General features: G+C 38.5%; 1 protein-coding gene across 4 annotated transcripts in view; it reads left to right on the forward strand.

Moving 5' to 3' along the window:
* The window catches only part of PCSK5 (proprotein convertase subtilisin/kexin type 5), a 498,339-nt gene that overhangs the window by 336,068 nt on the left and 142,615 nt on the right, over window positions 1-19,656 (forward strand). For 3 of the 4 annotated variants that reach the window (XM_065908244.1, XM_065908247.1, XM_065908246.1), the window contains exons 17-20: window positions 4,146-4,230; window positions 7,888-7,985; window positions 8,921-9,050; window positions 9,481-9,596. In XM_065908244.1, the coding sequence (XP_065764316.1) occupies window positions 4,146-4,230; window positions 7,888-7,985; window positions 8,921-9,050; window positions 9,481-9,596 (429 nt within the window). Of the gene's footprint in view, window positions 1-4,145; window positions 4,231-7,887; window positions 7,986-8,920; window positions 9,051-9,480; window positions 9,597-12,758; window positions 15,400-19,656 lie in introns of those variants that run through there. The other variant, XM_065908248.1, reaches the window with a different exon arrangement.

The following is a 19,656-nucleotide window of genomic DNA, read 5'->3' on the forward strand; positions in this document are numbered from 1 at the left end:
AGTCAATATAATAATGGTAAATATATATAATGGTAAAAAGATGAAAGCCTTCCTGCTAATTTCAGGAACAAGACAAGGATGCCTACTCTTACCTTTTCTAGTCAACATACTAGGAAGTCCTAGTCACAGCAATCACACAAGAAATAAAAGGCATCCAAATTGGAAAGGAAGAGGTAAAACTGTCCTTATATGCAGATGATGATACTATATGTATATAAAACCCTGAAGACTTCACACAAAAACTACTAGAACTAAAGAATGAATTCAGCAAGGTAGCAGGATATAAGATTAACATACAGAAATCAGTTGCACTTCTTTATACCAAGAAATAAGAAAGGGAGTGATTAAAAAAAAAAACCTTTTTAAAATTGCACGCCCAAAATAAAAGGCTTAGGATTAAACGTGACCAAGGAGGTGAAAGACTTATTTGCTGAGAACTATAAAGCATTAATAAAGGAAACCAAAGATGATTCAAAGAAATGAAAGATACCTCATGCTCTTGGGTTGGAATAATTAATATTGTTAAAATGGCCATACTTACCAAAGCAATCTATAGGTTTAATGTGATCCCTAAATTACCAAAAGCTCCAACACTTTGACCACCTGATGCAAACAGCTGACTCACTGGAAAAGACCCTGATGCTGGGAAAGATTGAGGGCAAAAGGAGAAGGGGACGACAGAGGATGAGATGGTTGGATGGCATCACTGACTTAATGTACATGAGTTTGAGTAAACTCTGGGAGATAGTGAAGGACAGGAAAGCCTGGTGTGCTGCAGTCCAACGGGTCACACAGAGTCAGACATGACTGAGCTACTGAACAACAAATCAAATTACCCATAACATTAGGTCTCTTGCATTGCAGACAGATTCTTTACCAACTGAGCTACCAGGGGAGCCCAGGACTAGAACAGATAATTCTAAAATTCATATGGAACCATAAAAGACCCAGAATTGCCAAAAACAATCCTGAAGGAAAAGAACAAATCAAGAGGTATAACCCTCCAGACATCAGACAATACTACAAAGCTACAGTAATCAAAACGTTATGCTATTGCCACCAAAACAGACATATGGGTCAACAGAACCGAAGAGAGATCCCAGAAATAAACCCACACACCTAGCATCAATTAATCTTCAGAGGAGACACATATATTCAGTGGAATGAAACAATCTCTTCAGCAAGTGGTGTTGGGCAAGTTGGACAGTCACATGTAAACCAATGAAGTTAGAATACTCCATTACATCATACACAAAAATAAACTCAAAATGGCTTGCAGACTTAAACATAAGATGTAATACGACAAAGAGAACACAGGCAAAACATTCTCTGACATAAATGGTACCACTGTTTCCTTAGGCTCCCAAGACAATAGAAATAAAAAATAAACAGGACCTAATCAAAGTTACAAGCTTTTGCACAGCAAAGGAAACCATAAACAAAATTAAAAAACCACCTACAGAATGGGAGGAAATATCTATAAATGATCCGACCAACAAGGGATTAATTTCCAAAATATACAAACAGCTTGTACAACTCAACAACAGCAACAAAAAAAAAAAAACTGAAAAATGGCAAAAGACCTAAATACACATTTCTCCAAAGAAGAAATACAGATAGTCAACAGGCATATGAAAAGATGCTCAACATGGCTAGTTATTAGAGAAATGCAAGTCAAAACTACAGTGAGGTACACCTCACAATGGTCAGAATAACCATCATTAAAAAGTCTGCAAAAGAAATGCTGGAGAGGATGTGGAAAAAAGAGAACCCTCCTACACCGTTGGTAGGAATGCAAGTTGATAAGCCACTGTGGAAAACATTATAGAGGTTCCTTATAAAACTAAAAATACAACTATCATATAATCCAGCAATCCCACTCCTGGGCATATATCCAGACAAAACTGTAATTCAAAAAGATACATATACCCCTGTGTTAATAGCACTATTCACAACAGCAAAGACATGGAAATAACCTAAATGTCCATTGACAGATGAATGGATAAAGAAGATATGGTGTGTATACACACACACACACACACACAATGGAACAGTTCTCAGCCATAGACATGAATGTAATAATGCCATTTGTAGCAACACAAATGCAACTAAAGATTATCATACTAAGTGAAGTGAGAAAAATGAATACCATATTATAACACTTATACGTGGAATCTGAAATAAGACACAAATGAACTTATTTATGAAACAAACAGAATCATGGACAAAGAGAACAGCCTGGTGGTTACCAAGGAAGAAGGGGCTGGAGAAGAGATAGACTGAGAGTTTGAGGTTAGCAGATGTAAGCTTTTACGTATAGAATGGATAAACAACAAGGTCCTACTGTATAGTACACAGAACTACATTCAATATCTTATGATAAACCACAGTGGAAAATGAAATTTTAAAAAGAATGTATATAAAATGTATAATTGAATCACTATGTGTACAGCAGTAATAAACACTATAAATCAACTATACTTAAATTTTTAAGGGATGAGAAACAAGTAGTATTTCTTGAGGAAAAAATCAAAATTCTATCAAGAAGGCTGAGCCTTGGAAAAGAAATCTAGGTGGTACATGATAGGAAAATGATAATTGAGAGAATCAGTTCTTTTGCCAGAGCCTGGAAGGTAGACAATTAAAGAAGGCTATTTAAACAATTACTTCACTGATATACCTGAAGAAGGGAAAGGCAACCTACTCCAGTATTCTGGCCTAGAGAATTCCATGGACTGCATAGTCCATGGGGTCGCAAAGAGTCACAGATGACTGAGCAACTTTCACTTCACTCACTGATACAAGTGGTCTGTGCATCTCTCTCCTTCTAGGCAATTGCCTTTTAATTTCCTCCTTTAAAAAGTCCACTTACATATAGCATAGTGATATGTATGTGACTAGCAATAATTACTGCCAGCATATCTACAGTTCCCTTGAGTAAGGTCATTAACTCCTCAAGAGCAGCTCAGAGGTAGTCATCATTGTAATAGTTAGTTAACAAATGAACAGAGATTGTGAACTTGTCCACTAGAAATGCTAAGAGCAGAATGCCACTCTGGGTCCTCTGGCTTCATGTCCTATGCCATGTCCAGCATCCTCCATGACCCTATGATCAGGAGGTCATAGATGGTGAAGAACTTTGTATTTCATGCCAAGGAGCTCAGAATTGACAAAGGAGCTAGACCTCTAGGAGGTTCTTAGAGGGATCCGGTGAAGCAGTGCTTCTCTGTGGAACCCTGAAGAACACCAACGTTTAAAGAGCAGACAGAAGCCTGTGGACAAAGCCTCATTTGGTTCTATATACACCTGAAGTTAGGATCCACTGGCATCTCAGGGAAGGGATCAAAGTCTCCAGAAAAATTTCACCTGAGGTAAAAGACCTTACTTTTACCATTTTCCACTATATTTTCCATATAACATCACCATTTTCCACCACAGAACAGTAATGTACTTGCCATCCCTCCTCAACCTCCCCCCATCCCCGCCTCAATGTTTTGTTATTAAACAAGAAAGCCAGTATTCACGGTGTATTTGTTCATTCAAATATGTTTCTGTTCTCCAGAAATGTAAGTGTTATCTGAAATATAGTAACATTTATATTGATTCCACAGCTTCTATAAACTTTAAGACAATAAAAACAATGCAAGAAATAATCGACCCCCACCTTGCGATCTTAAAAGTAGGTTCCCCTTTCCAGTGTAGTTCATCGGAGTAGTCCTTAAAGCTGTGAGCATGAGGTCTACCATTCCATTCTTCAGCTGCTAGTGTTTCCTCTCTGTACTTACTAGTGATGTGCCCCAGCTTCATAAGTGAGATTTTCACTGTTGGAAGTTAGGAAACTCTGCTTGGGAAAGAGAATAGGAAGAAGAAAAAACCAATAAACTATTTAAGAATTAAGTGGACTGTACCTTTCTTGTCTACAAACTGGTAGATATCACTAAGGTATTTCACAATGCTATATATTCCTACCTGTATTTGATTTGCTGAAAAGCGATAGCAAATGTTGAGTCTGGGGCTTTTCCTACAATTTCCTACCCAAAACCATATATACTACAGCATACATTAGCAAACATTAGAACATATGCTTTTATGAAATCCAGTTGACCAATTGATTTATAACCTTGTTCCTATTTTTTTTTTAACAGAGAAAAGTCTTTGCCGGAAGTGCAATGAAAACTGCAAGACATGTACTGAATCTGACAACTGTACAGAATGCAGGGAGGGGTTAAGGTAAGAGTGTGAAAGATTTCACCAAGTAACATAGCCCAAGGACTTCTCAATCAATTTTAAAAAAAGAAAAAAAGTAAATAGGTAACTCTCTTATAAGTCACCCTTGGTTTGACTCCCATTCAAACACTTGATTGTTATTTGCATTATCTCTATCATTTTATGTGAAAAATTGGATGCTATCTTGGCTTCAGAAGATTTATAAGCCAAATAAAATTCTCTTTAGAAAAGACGGCTCAACTACAAGTAAATAAATGGCCATTTGAGAGACTTTCTTTGGGCTTTTTGACCGCCAGTGTATCAGTCAAGGATTACTGCGTAGGTAACATCAATTAATTACATTTAATCCCCCTGATTCATTCCTTTGATGGTCAAAACTATTCCCTTATCTTTATTATTTCTCTCCATATAGCCAATCATTGTCTTATCTTAAGCACCTCAGGCTGGTTCCATTATGCTGTGGTATGCACATAGATTTAATACCAAGAGATGTCATCCTTGAATGGATGAGATTTGCTCATTGCTAAAGCCAGACAGTTGATAGATTTTTAAGAGAATAACAACCAGCTCAAGTGACTAGGTATTCTTGATATCCTTAAAGAAGGTCGAATCATCCCATTCTGAGTGAGGGGCTGGACCCTGGCTTTATTACATAAAGCTAGAATTCTGCTCCATTCCATCCCTTTTAAGAGTTCCTTGATGGCTCAGAGGGTAAAGCATCTGCCTGCAATGCAGGAGACCTGGATTTGATCCCTGGGCTAGGAAGATCCCCTGGAGAAGGAAATGGCAACCCACTCCAGTATTCTTGCTTGGAGAATCCCATGCTCGGAGGAGCCTGGTAGGCTACAGTCCACCGGGTCGCAAAGAGTCGGACACAACTGAGTGACTTCACTTAGTACCTCTATTTCCACTTTTGATCAAAGGCACAATAATCAGGGTCTAGGCAGTTTCTAGGCAGGCAATCTTTTACATTAATTAATAGGGGAACATAATTTTTATTTAGATTAATTGATTATTTGTGGCTTTCTTTTTTCCCCCATAAATGCATTCAGTGTCCATTTGTTTTGCACCTTTCATCTCAAGACTTCAGTTTTGTTAAATATCAGTCTAGTCAGCATCCTACTACTTTTTTGGAGAAGGAGCAGACTGTTATAATTTTTAAAAAAGGAAGATAAATGTGGGCTTAAATCTTTCTCTGCCATTTATCAGCTGTGTGATCTTGGTTAAGTCCATTTACTCCTCTGAACTTCAGTTTTCTCATCTATAAAAGGGTAATACTAACCTCAAAATTGCTGGATTATGATAAGGATTAATTGTGATAACATCTATAAAGCACTTATTCCAATATCTGACACTGAATTGGCCCATGAGAAATAGAAGATCAGGATTATTTTCTATATTTCTTAGGGAACATTTTATAGAGTAAAAAATGTTCTCTAATAGAAATGAGAGCCATATATATTAATTTTAAATATGTGAGTAGCCACATTAAAAGGAGTAAAAAGATACAGGTGAAATTTATTTTAATGAAATCTTTAACCAGATATATCCAAAATATTATTTCAACATGTAATCAATATAAGACAATATGAAAGATAATCAGTGAAATATTCTATATTTTGTTTGTAGTGCCCAGTCTTCGAAATCTGGTGTGTATTTCACCCTTAAAGCACATCTCAATTAAGACAGTAATTTTTTGACAAATACTTGATCTGTATATAGATTTTATAAAAATTTAGTTGAAGTAGATTTTAGACAGCCAAGTTGTTCCACACTTATTCAAAAGTTTTCTGATAACTGAATCAAGTGCCAATTTGTAAGATTTAGAGTGAAATGAACAAAAATAAAATGTTAAATTCTGTGCCTTGGCCACACTAGCCACATTTCAAGTGCTCTCGAGCCCACAGGTGCTAGAGCATGTGGGACGGCACACGTCTAATTCAGCTGGCTCATCCCAGCATGAACCCAGCACCAGGTTCGCTTACCTCGCCACCCCCGGAGTGTGGAAGTAGCAGAGTGCATCTCGGTTCCCAGTGCTGCTCCGCCGCACGTCCCCTCCTCACACACTGCACCCTCTGTCTCCAGCTGAGCAAGTGACAACCTCAGAAGTAATTTCCTTTGGTAGAAAAACAAGGCAGCTTTAAAAAAAAAAACTTTGATAAGTTTATCAGTGGTCCTATTTCCTCCCACAAAAGGATTCATCTGACGCACTGTCCCCTTTTTCCAGGTCTACCAAAAGGAAAGGGATTTTCTTTTATTGGCTTTTTAAATGACACCTCTCTGAGATGTCATAGATCTGAGAGATCTATGAATGAAATACACTTTCTGTCTTCTTGAGGCTCTCTTTGTTTTTCTTAGGGGCTTCTAGGGTTGACCATTTTGCCTCAAAAGACCTGTAAATTTTTAAATAGTAGCCAAGCAAACAAAAATATCTATGCATAAAATACTAGAAGGATATGGATTAAAATGTGAACAGGACTCTTTGGGATTCTTTTTCATCTACTTTGGTTTTGTTCTTTCCAAATTACTTTAAAGAGAAAAATAAATATATAAAAATATTTATATACATATATTATAAAAAATAAAGGGAAAACTGAATGTTAGTTTTTAATAGTATGATCCATATACAAAGCACAATCAAGTAACATGTGAATTGCAGCAACGTAGAGAAATGTATTTTCTGTAAGAACATAGAAAGCATTTGACTCTGTTGCTTAGATACCCATTTTCTAGAACTGTCTACTGGGTGACATGGGGTTATGGTAACAGTCTCACTACTGAGTTATTCCATGAATAATGTTTGTATATTAAATGCTGTAAATTTTAGACATTTGTTTTTAAGAATCAATCTGTAGGCTATGAAAAACCTTACAGGTGATAAAAAATTAGAAGAAAAAAATACACCTTCCTCATTCGACATTCTAGCAACATATTAGGTAATGCCTAAGAGTGCTATTTAGAGAAAACACAGCACAGATAACACCTAAAAATACTAAATAATAGTGTAACTAAGAAAAGTTGAGATGTTTGGTGAAGCAGCAATATAAGTAAATAATTTTGCCAAATATTTTATTAGCGTTTAATAAATGAAGCAATAGAAGCAAAAGTATGTTAGGATTCTCTTGTTTCGGTCCAAGAGAAGAACTAAAATCAGAAACAGTTAAAATTTTAAAAAGGCTATTCCTGGGAGTTTGAGCTGAGGGTTGGGTGGGATAGTTGTACCCTTCTATTCAGGTGTAATTCATTTTACCACGTATTCCTACGACATACACAGTTATAGAACAACATTGATCGTGGAGTAGGTCTAGGAGGCCTGGGATTGGTAGGCATATTGTTAGGTCAGGTGATTGTTTTGGTCCATAAAATACTTTTAAAATCCTCCAGGTTGTAAAATGTTGAGTAAAGAAAAAATGTGCCAGCCAGCCTCATCATTAAGAGGAATGTCCTCCAAACTTGGAGCACATGGGTAGGCTACAGACTTATTACAGGCACAAGAGAAGCATTCTAGGCATCAGGAGGCGAAAAAAGAGGGGACAGGGGCTATTTCACCTGCTTTGAAGTTCTCCCAAATCCGCTGACCTCTGGGGGACACTGTGTGTGTTACATACGGCCCTGGGGAGTCATGACCCCTTTGCGCGACCACAGCCGTCTGTGTTTCAGCCTGCAGGGGTCCCGGTGTGCCATCACCTGTGAGGACGGATGGTACTTCAGCGGCCAAGACTGCCAGCCCTGCCACCGCTTCTGCGCCACTTGTGCTGGTACCGCCTCCCCCGCGCCTCTTATTTCTTCCTCTAGCTCTGGTTTGGCTTTCGTTTGTCTGTCTTTATCCATCAGTCATGCACACCCTCTTGGTAATTTTTTTTTAATTAGACTTACTTTTCTAGCTTTACTGAGGCATAGCTGACAAAAGTTATATACTTTAAGATGTACGTGTGATGTTTTGATATATATAATACAAGGTAATTAACATATTCATCACCTCACACAGTTTGTGTCTGGTGAGAACACTTAAGATCAACTCTCTTAGCTGAGTTTTGACTATACAATACAGTATTAACTATAGTTACCACGGCGTACGTTAGATTTCCAAAACTTATTCATCCTGCATAACTGAAGCTGTACCCGTGGATCCAGGTCTCATTTCCCCACCCCAGGTCCTTGACAGCCCCCATTCTGCTTCCGCTTTCATAAGTTTGACTTCTTTTTTAGATTCCACACTTATGTGAGATCATGAGGTATTTGTCTTTTCCTATCTGGGTTCGATTTTAAATGTAACAGTAGTACTCAAACTTCTGTGTTGAAAATACATTCAAAGGAAGCCAAGGGTAGACGCAAGACGTGCGCAGGCAACCTCTTGATGATTTTAGTGTAAATGTTGGAGAAGCATGGAGCTCTTCTGACAATCATCATGCGTTCTCAAACGTCAGTCATCAGCAGCCTAACCTCACTAAAAACTTAACATGTCCCAGCGATACCTCCTTCGCTTTCCAAAGAGGTTTGATGTTTTTTGGCAAATGGGTTTCATCTAAAACTGAAGCAGTTTTCCCCCAGAGAACATAAGGAAAAGCACAAATGTTACAGGTCTCAACACTGCAACCTATGAATGCCATTTTCACCCATTATGCAAAAAGAAGCCTGCTGGGCAACCTTTTCTGAGATGTGTTTCTGTTCCCTGCATTTGTCTGCTTTTAAGGAGCGGGCGCTGACGGGTGTATCAACTGCACAGGGGGCTACTTCATGGAGGAGCGGAGATGCGTGCAGAGCTGTAGTACCAGCTACTACTTTGACCACTCTTCAGAAAATGGATACAAATCCTGCAAAAAGTAAGCAGATTCCCACCCCAACCCCCCATTTAAGCCCCAGCGTGTGGCGACTGGGTTCCTTATTTGACTGCTTTCATAAATAATATGAAACGTACAATTACTAATGAAAAATAAGGTAGAAACATTTACCTATGGCCACCACCTCTCTGCAGCTTTAAACCCAACTGGTTTGTGTGTGTGTGCCTCAGGAGCACTTTAAAACTTCTAAAGTTGTATTTCTGTTTCAAGTGCATGCTCTCTCCTCTTTAAAACCGGTCTACCTGCTAGGTTTTCTTTAATGTTGTCAATTCAAGCAATGCATTTCAGGAAATATTTTTGTGGCATCTTCAAAGGGAGAATTACATTTAAGATGTTAAGAGACTGACAGTAAACACACCTTTTCCTGAGCCTGACGTGTGAGAGAATGATGCATTGTACATTCTCCCCATAGATGTGACGCCAGCTGTTTGACATGCAATGGTCCAGGGATCAAGAACTGCACAAGCTGTCCCAGTGGGTATCTCTTAGACTTAGGAATGTGTCAGATGGGGGCCATCTGCAAGGACGGTGAGTACAATTACTTATTTTGATCTTCTGAGAACAGTGTGATCCTTCCATGTTAAGGTCTAATATATATTTCCACTTGAAAATATTAACTATCAAGCATGTCTCAGATAGGACATGCTAATGTCTTGTTGGTGTTCCTTGAACTTATATCCTCAATGGGTTTAGTTTTCTGGTTGTTTTAACTGCAAGAAGAACTAAGGCATCCACTGACCAAGATGGCATGAGTTAATTTTTCTTAATTAGTAGACTTTGTTCTTGAAAACTTTAGAGCTTCGGGTTTAGAGCAAAATTCAGCAGAAAGTACAGAGAATTCCCATATATCCTCTGACCACGCTACATACATACACACATACACTCGCTCACTATCAGTATCCCTCACCAGAGTGGTATGTTTGTTACAGTTGATGAACCAACACTGACACATCATTGTCACTAAAATCTACAGTTTACATTAGGGTCCACTTTTGGTGTTCTATGAGTTTGGACAAATGTATAAATACAAGTATCCGCCACTGTAATATCATACAGATCACCCTTCACGACCCTGAAAATCCTCTGTGCTCTGCCTATCCCTTCTTTCTTCCCTCCCTCTGGAAACCACTGATTTTTTTTTCACTGTCATCATAGATTTGACTTTCCCAGAGTGGCATATAGTTGGAATCATACAAACACTAACTAGAAAAGGCTACATATTGTATTGTTTTCCAGTCTTCTGTCATATGTACTTCTTGCTAGATTTTTAAAATACCACATAGAGTTTTGTACCTTGCTTTCTGCTCTAAGCATTAGATAAATGCCACCCTATGTTTTTACAAAATCTTCAGAAACTTCACTTTTAATAATAGCTTAATAGTCTATCTTGTGGATATGCCACAGTTTATTGCCACTCTCCTCTTATTTGGATTGTTTATAATTTTGATATGTAAATAACAATCAAATGGCATCTGAATCTTTTATTAAGCCGTGATAGGTAGGCATCTGTCTAATGAGAAAACCACTTACAGATTGGTTCTAATGCTAATATTGGTCCATTTTTCTTTTCATTGCACCAGTAGTTCTCAACCAAAAGGCCAGGACCCCACACCTTCCCCCAAATTCATTTAAACTGGTCTTGGGGTAAAGCACTGATAGCTTTAGAAGCTTCTCAAGTGTTTTTAATGTGCGGCCATTCGCTCTGATAATTTGGCAAATGCCAAGTTCTCTCACTTTTTTAGCCTCCACCATTTCCTTACCCATAAAATGAATCAATTTAAATTATTCCAACTCCAATCTCTTGTGAGTTTTGACTCTAGATATAATTCGTGAAGAGAGGACTCTTAAATTTGTGCCTAGACTTAATGCAGATGTGCATCTCAACAGTGTAGAAATAAAATATTTGAACCACCATTGTTCTAAACATGTTCTAAAACTGTTAGGGAAATAGGAAAATAAAAAATGATGCATTTGGAACCGTTTTCCCTGATAAAATAATTTCCCTGCGTTTAATCTTTGTGTTCCTTTGCATGGTTCCTCTTCTGGAAATTTCACAAGAGGCAGAAGAGTGCTATGGTTGGGAGAAGGTAGATTCAGAAGTCAGAATGCATCATTCTTATCTAGACCCCAGCTGGACAGGTTATGAGGTTTTTTTGGCCTCACTGCCCTCATTTGTAAAAATAAAAAGGATAATACTGTTGCCCTCATATGGTTATCTGATAACTTCCCATTAGGAATCTCAAACAACAAAAATATCTGAGCATGTGATGGCACCAATAGGGAAATCATTTATGCTCTCATATCCACAGAGCATCTAAATGACTTTGCCTCTTCATAGCTCTTCTAAGGTATGATTGACCTGGCAGGGACAGGCAGACGTGCTCAGGCTCTGCATTCAGGCTTTTCATGGCCAGGGCTAATTCTCACCACACAACACTCAGGTAAGAAGACTAGGAGTGATGACACCCCAGGTACCATGTAAGTATTACTTCCTAATTATCAGCCAGTGATCCTTACCCTCACGTTAAAAGCTGATCCCCCTCTATCTGAATATGATCAGAATTTGTGTAAGTCAGTAACTGAAAAACCAAGGAAGATTTTTAAGCCATTGACCCAAAAGATGCACTATGACTTGAGAGGTTCACCCATAGTACTTGGTAACAGGCATTTCAAGGTTTATGATCTTTCAATTGCTTTCCCTAAACCATGGTAAGCACGGAATCATTTATGCCAATGGCACTTTGGTAAAAGTGGAGTGTCAGGATTGTGGGCAAAAGTGGAAAATGAAGAACCATGATTTGTGATGAGTCCATTTTCAGGTAGGTTAAAGAATGAGATCATTGATGGCTCACTTGGCTTCTCAAATCACATGGTAATCACCATGTGCTATTAGGGATGTGTTATTTTCTTTCAACTGTCATATTTCAGTGATTCTAAGACATACTTTTTTAGTATATTTTAAAGCTCTGGAATTAGATGCATCTTATAATTCATGGCAGCTTGCAACTGCTTTGATCCACAGGTTGATGTGATGTAGTTGTCATTGCCTGTGACTTAGTCACAGATATATCTAGTCAACTGAGGCACATGATCACTCCTACTTATGTGGCATTTAATTGTACTTCCTAATAGCTTTAAAAAGTTAAACTATTTCTCAATATTCAAAGGAAGAGTTATTACATAAGCCCAGGAAAAAACAGTATGTTATAAAAATACTTTAATAAGCATAAAACTAATATGCTGACAAAAGGTTATTGTGTCACCATTTAATAAGAATTTTTCTTGGCAGTACTTAAAAAAGTGGTGTATCTGAAATCCAGTGTCTTAGACTCAATGAAATATGGTGTAAATGAGTGAAGATGCTCTGCTCTAGGTAATTCCAGAAAGAAAAATCCTCGCTTGTATTTTTATTGATTTCTAATTTATTCTTTTTCTAATCTTTTTTCCTTTTCATAAATGGATACCAATCACATTTACCGTTGGACTGCAAAACAATGCTTCTTGAAAAACAATGCTGTTGACTGAAATCACTTTGGGTGGACCAAATTTCCTCCTGTTGACTGCTCCCGAATGATCTCTTCCAATCCCCCCAATCTGCCTCTCTGGCCAATCACAACCTTCTTCCATGTGTGTCCATCATGCTGCTCTCGTCCTCAACTTCCCCTGTCTCTTGCTGAATTCCTGGAAAAGCAACGGAAGAGTCCTGGGCGGAAGGAGGCTTCTGTATGCTAGTGAAAAAGAACAATCTGTGCCAACGGAAGGTTCTTCAACAACTGTGCTGCAAAACATGTACATTCCAAGGCTGAGCTGCCATCCTAGATTTCTTTGTTCCTGTAGACTTATAGATTACTCCATATTATTATTAAAAAGAAAAAAAACAAGCAAAAAAAAAAAAAAAGCAAGCCACCTCTCTCTTTCTTGCTCTCTTTTTCTCTCTCGCTCCAATTTGTGCAGGGAGATGGTGAACTGTTCTGTCAGAACTTAAATGGAAAAAGAAATAAACCTACAACAAGCCTACCTTTTATAACTGGGTGTTTCGTGCTAAACAGCCAGAACCACAGAGACAGTATTGTATGACCAAAGCATCTGATGCCAAAATTTGACGTTAAAGTAATGATCTGATTTCCTGCCCTGTTTTTGAAGGTCCGTTTTTGTTGTTTTTTTTTTTTTTCCTTTTGCATTTACTTGCTTGCTTCCCCCTTTGAGACGCCTAAAAATCCCTTTTCAAAAACATCACAAGAGCAGACATAGATCAGAATGAAACAAAAAGCTCTTGCATCCATCATTTTTCACGCTTGAGTCCACTGTTGGGGGAAATGGCAGAAAACTGGACCTAAGGGCATTAAGAACATCCCACAGAGTTGTGTTCAGGTCATTTGTCTTGGTTTTTCACAGCTGGCCATTGATACTTTCCACACATAATTTACTTCATGCATTATGTGCTGGTTTGGGCATTATGCCCACTTGATAAGTCTGCTCCACTGGTTTCATCCGATAGACTTGCTGCTACTGGCTTTTCCATGGTAGATTCGGTTATTTTACATACAGCTGGTCAAATGGGATTGCTCTGCATAGTCAAATTGGTGATGGACAGAATGCAAAGATTCACAGAATAGCTAAGACTGATCCAGCTCGCCCAAATCCAGAGTGTTCACTCGTAAACCCTGCACATGCTCTTGGTGCTATTCAGCCATTACCCCATAGCATTTTTTTAAGGCCATCAGAAATTCCATGTGTTGTAGTGGGAAGTGTTTTGGATATGATGAAGGAAATTTCTTCCTAGAGTCAAAAGTTTCTAAAAGGTCCTGTATTTTTTAAGAAATGGAATTTATTTAAATAATATTTAAGCCCGCGCCCAAGTTGGCAGGGCAACATTTTTCAATGGTGCTTATTAGAAGTGTTTTTCATCTTATCATTTTAAGAAAATAAAACTGGAAATGGAATATGGGCAGCATGATTGTACCTTCCTGGTTCTGTTCTTTCCCCACTCCTCTGTCTCTCTATAACCATGCTGATACACCTGTCCACGGAATGTCAATGAGACCATCTGTTTTCCTAGAAATATATTCACTGGTTTTCTATGAGTCCCCAAACACATCCTGGAATCTAGCAGACTGACTTATGTGAATACTCTTTGGATCAGTGGTCAGAAATGAGGAAGCTTGATAGATCTTTTTATAACTCTTGAGTTTCTCTATTTAGGAGAGCAGAGACTAATATCAAGTTTCTTCATGTTTCATATCAAAGCTCCATTGGTGACCTCATTTGCTTTGAGAGTGACCAGCCATCTTGCAGGCTTTAGGCTTCAGACAGCCTCACTTCCAAGATGAGAGAGGAGGAATGATATCGATATAGGTTATCCTGGGAAATGGATGCTAACTAAGGTCCCCATCCAAGAAGCAAGCTAGTAAAAAAGCCTAACTTGAAAATTTGTATTGCAAGACATCAAAGTTAACATTTAACCCAAGGTAAATAATGAGTACAAAATCTAATGACCCTTTTAATAGCACTGCAGTGATACTAAGTCATGTAATGATCCATATATAACTAGGGGATCAACTGATTTTTTTTGAGTAATTTTTTTCTCTTCGTAACACTGCAGGCCCTTCTGACCTGAAGAAAGCAAGTTAGTCCTGGGTATGGCATGTAGAGTCTTATATTTAAAGTTGCAGTCTCTTAAGTGGACAAAAGTGAGTGAGAGCCTAAAGCAAGGCCAAGTAGATGGTGAAACCAGATCTGCCTGCAGAAGAATCTATTTAACTGAACCCGCCCATAATATTTGAGGCACAAAGTTACTATGAAGGGAAAAATAAAAATGATGTCTGTGTTCTTAGACAGATAACCATCAATCTGACAGTCCAAACCATTGGGGTCCACCAACATGTGCTCCATGTCTCACTGACCATGCAGGCACACATTGTGGGAATACTGGTTTAACTACTAGTGGTTACTGCCTCGTTTATCTACAGAATATTATTAACTAGAACATAATGCTTTCAAAGTTTAAGTTAATGTTATATATTATGTATAAATATATATATTCATAATGAGATATATGTAATGGATAGTACAAAGTTTGGAGACTTAAATACTCTAACCTAGAGCCAGAAGTCCTATTTTCTGTTTTCTTTCGTCTTTTCATTAGTGATCCATTGTTAAATCCAAATTCACTTTTACTGAAAAATACTGTACATGTGTAAAATGTTCAGTTGTTTTTTTGTAAAATATAGTAGAATGGTTGTAATTGATACTGGCCAAAATCAATGTTATTCCATATTTTATTTTTTCTATTAAATTAACCTAAGTTCCTGTTTATTTGATCTGTTCATAACCATGTGCAAACATCTCTGAAAGCGTGAGGGTCATGAGAAACTTCTGTTTCCATACAGAAGCTGAATATGGAAGAAAGGGTGGAGGTGAATGAAGCATATAAATAAGGTTGGGAAGAAAGGGTGAACAGAGGTGGGAACTGAAAAAAGGAGAATGTAACAGCAATAGAAGAAAGGAACAGGGTTTGGTCATGAATGACTGTTAAGTCCCATTTTTAGTAAGCAGGTTGTGAAAAAATCTACACAAGCATGGTGCAGTTGCTACTGCAGTGTACAGACGCAATGTCCAGTGAAAGAGCCATCTGGACCTGCTCTTTCCCTGGCTTCCCCCAGGGCATGGGCTACCGCACACCTACCTGTGGGTGTATGAAAGGGTGGGGACCATGGTGCTGGGCTCAAAGAGGTGGGGAGTGTGAGAGGCGTTATAGAAGATGGCCTTGTTCAGTTGGCTGATATCCTGTGCATCATTATCAGTGGCTGTATCCCTGGATGTCTAGAAGATGACTTTGTTTAAAACTAGTCTCTAGTACATGTCACAGGGTAGAACTGTATAGTTAGCAAATAAACAACCATGGATCATAGACATTTGTGAACCCTGCTTGTGATGGTCACTAGCCCTGAAGGTTCAATGCCCTGCCTTTTGCAAAAAAGAAATGAGAAATCAACAGAAGGGACACACATATCGAGCTCTGATTAGGTTTAAAGATTTGGGGATACAAAAAGGTACAAGAAAGAGCTTCTATTGCCATGAAGTCCCATTATGGAGGTTGGGAGAAACTAATTTTATTGACCATTTACTATGTGCTGTACAATATGGGAATACAGTGTGTGTGTGTGTGTAGATATATTGGGTTGGCCAAAAAGTTCATTCAAGTTTCCCCTAAGATGGTACAGAAAAACCTGAAAGAGCTTTTTGGCCAACCCAATAAATATACTCCTTTAAGTCTCACAAAAAATTCTAGAGCAGAAGTACATGTAGTATCCTCTGTTTATAAACAAGAAAGCTGAGGCGTATGGACTTGAAGTAAATTGATTGGGATTGCATAACCAGACTCAGAATAATAAAAATAAAATTCAACAGTAAGACCAATAATCCTAAGGAGTGACTTCAAAATCTCAGATGAGTAAGTTAAGTTCAGACAGGTAGAAATCACTTTGAATTGGATTAGTCAGGGCGTTTCCTAGAGCAGTTTAGACTGGTATTGGATCTTGGAGGATGGCTGAGGAGATTAACTAAGCAGATGGAACTAAAGCAGGAGAAGCATTACCAGCAAATCTGCTGCCCAAGAGTTGCTCAGGGAAGCAAGCTGATTGTTTTAATGGTTTTAACTAATTACCCCATTGCTACAAAGAACAGTAATTCAAGATGAGATGGATCAGTCAAGAAGAATCTACATTTTTACATTTTCCATAAGATGGATAGTGTGCCCATCCTTTTTAATTTCCATACCCATGGAAGACCTTGCTATTCATTAATATCCATCTGTGGATTGATCAGCACTCTCTCACCTTTCAGCCAATATTAGAGCTCCATCATCACGCTACGCATCTCTTCTATCAGACTCCTCATTTCCACACAGCAGTCTACTCTTCATTTTGAGGAATTTGCAAACTGAGTGCTTCATACAGAAGGGAAAGTAACTGTTGTAGTAACTACTAAATTAAAATTTCTCCATCAAGTGATGAACACTATAGGCACATCTGAGTATATAAGTATTTAACATCCCCCTCATGTAGAAAAAATATCACAGCTAAAATGTAAGTGGGCATGCATTCTTAACTGCTTTCATATGATCATTCAGCTTCACACAAGGGGCAGTGACAGACAGCAATTTGACAATTAGAGAAAACTGGAGGCAATTTTCTAACACAAAATGGGAGGGGAACACAAAGGCCAGCTGCAGTTCGACCTCACCTGTCCCAAGCTGGGCCTGGGCTCCAAATTCAGTCAGTATGTGTCGATGACAAAGTATAAACCGTTTTTCTTCCCTGGTTGATGTCCACTTCCAAAGTTATTTTTGTTAAAACCTGTAAAATCTGAAATTCTTGGCGGAATATTTTGGAGCCACTGACAAATTTAGCAAGGCATAGCCAAGATGGACTTAATTTCACTATGGCTCAATGGAGCAATTTGGCAATAGCATTGGGGCTATAAACCATAAAATCATGTATCCTCTTCATCATGAGAGGCAAAGATCTGGCCCAAAGTCCATTCTTGGGCAAGAAGGATACAGCTGCACAGCATCACTGAATCTCCTAGGGCAAGTCTGGGACCTGGGAACTCCAGCTGTTCCTTCCTACCTTCTTCCTATAAGAGACTTAGAAAGATCTTTAACTGTCTTATTGCTGAAGGATTTTCTTGCAAGATTTCTTCTCTAAAGGGCCATCATTGAGTCCCTCACCACAACAATTGTTGCAACTCTTGGCTTTTTCCAGGTCAGATGGCAGGCAACAAAAGATATTTTGCATCTCCACTTCTAGAAGTTTCCAGAAACATTCCCTGAGGTCTGAATTTTAAGACACTTTTTAGAAAAGAATATGCTATAAGAATACAGTGTTTTTAAGCTGGCAGAGTTTTACTAAAATGGCTTCATTTAATTTTGCCCCCACAAAAATCAGAGCGACCTACAGAAAATAACTTTCTGTTGCAAGATTCACAACTGTCAAGGGTATGGATTAAAATCAAGCCCAGAACATCAACTTTCTGTACAACACTGCCTCCCTTTTATGAGTGCCAAGGAGAAAACAAGTCCATATTACATACATTGCAAGACAGGGGTAAGAGCCTTTTCCCAAGGGTGGATAGAAAGCACACCATATTCCTGGACTGGGCTTTTTCTTTCTCCTTATTAATCCAAGTGAATTGCGTCTATAAACAAACTTTGAATTTCTGTCTATATACCAAGCACTGAGGTCCTTCGTGCCCTCTTCAAGCTTATGGTCCAGTGGTAAACAAACCAAAATACGTGGTTATAATATGAAGCTACTGAAAGTCCTTTTTAAAAGCAACAAAATATTGCTGGGAGTCGAAAAGAGCACGCACACTCACTTTACTAATTAAGGGTTAAATGTACCATGTCTCACATGATAAGCTTTCCAAGGGTATCCAAAAATAACATGAAACATTCAAAACAGATTTGCCTTTAAAATGTGCAAAATCAAACGATAGTTTAATTAAATATCTACAAAATGCAACATATCAAACTAGTCAACTGCAGCTCAACACTTAAGGAATCACATAATTAACGTGGGACAAAGGTGAATCTTAACGTTTGATATAATGTGGTACTTGCAGAGACAGGAGAACCTAGGATCTGTTGGGTTTCTAATTTAATCCTGCAGAGGAGGGACAAATTCACTCCTCATGTAGGGGGAGGATATATTTATACATATTTCTGATGTCTTCCCTCAAGATTCCCACCTGTAGATCCAAATAGCTACCTGCCATTTCCCTTCAGATGGCTAACAGGCATCTCAAAATTAACATGTCCAAAATAGACTTTAGACTTGCCAATCCCCTAAACGTTATCATAGACTGCCTCCCATCTCAGCATATGGTATTAAAATACATCTAAAAATCCATCCATCCACCAGTTGCTCAAACCTAAACCTTAGGATTTCTCTTTTTGCTACCCTCAAACCCAATCCATTGGCAAGATCCCACTGACCTCCATGATGTGTCTCTAAGTGACTCCTCCCCACTCTGTAGCTGTAATTATGGATCAAAGCACCATCCTCTCTACCCTGAACTACTGCCAGAGCCTCCTAACCAGGCTCTCTGGTTTTCCCCCCATCCATGCTCCACACAGATGGCAGAGTGCTATTATAAACACAAAATCTGATTTCGCCTCTCCCTATTCACTCAGAATAAAATCTGAACTCCTTACCTGAGACCTTTCTGATATCTTCTCATGCTTCCTTGTTCATCATATTCTAATCATACCAACCTTCTTTTTGTTCTCCAAACAAAACTAACATATTTGTGCATCCAGAACCCTGCTCTTCACATGGCTGATATCTTCTCATCCTACAGATCTTAGTTCAAAAACAGCTTTCTCAGAAGCAGCTCCTTCTCCCATTCGCCCCACACCTGCCCACCTTTTTGGTATAGCACCACAAACATGACATTCTACAGTTCATTGACTTGTTTGTTGTCAGTCTCTCCCTCAGCACCCCAGGAGCTGGGGTTTTTCCATCTTTGTCTAACGCAGTGCCTTGAACAGTGTCTAACACAGTGCCTTGCTTAGTAAATATATGTG

This window comes from Muntiacus reevesi, chromosome 17, assembly GCF_963930625.1.
Source record: "Muntiacus reevesi chromosome 17, mMunRee1.1, whole genome shotgun sequence".
Lineage (NCBI taxonomy): Eukaryota > Metazoa > Chordata > Mammalia > Artiodactyla > Cervidae > Muntiacus > Muntiacus reevesi.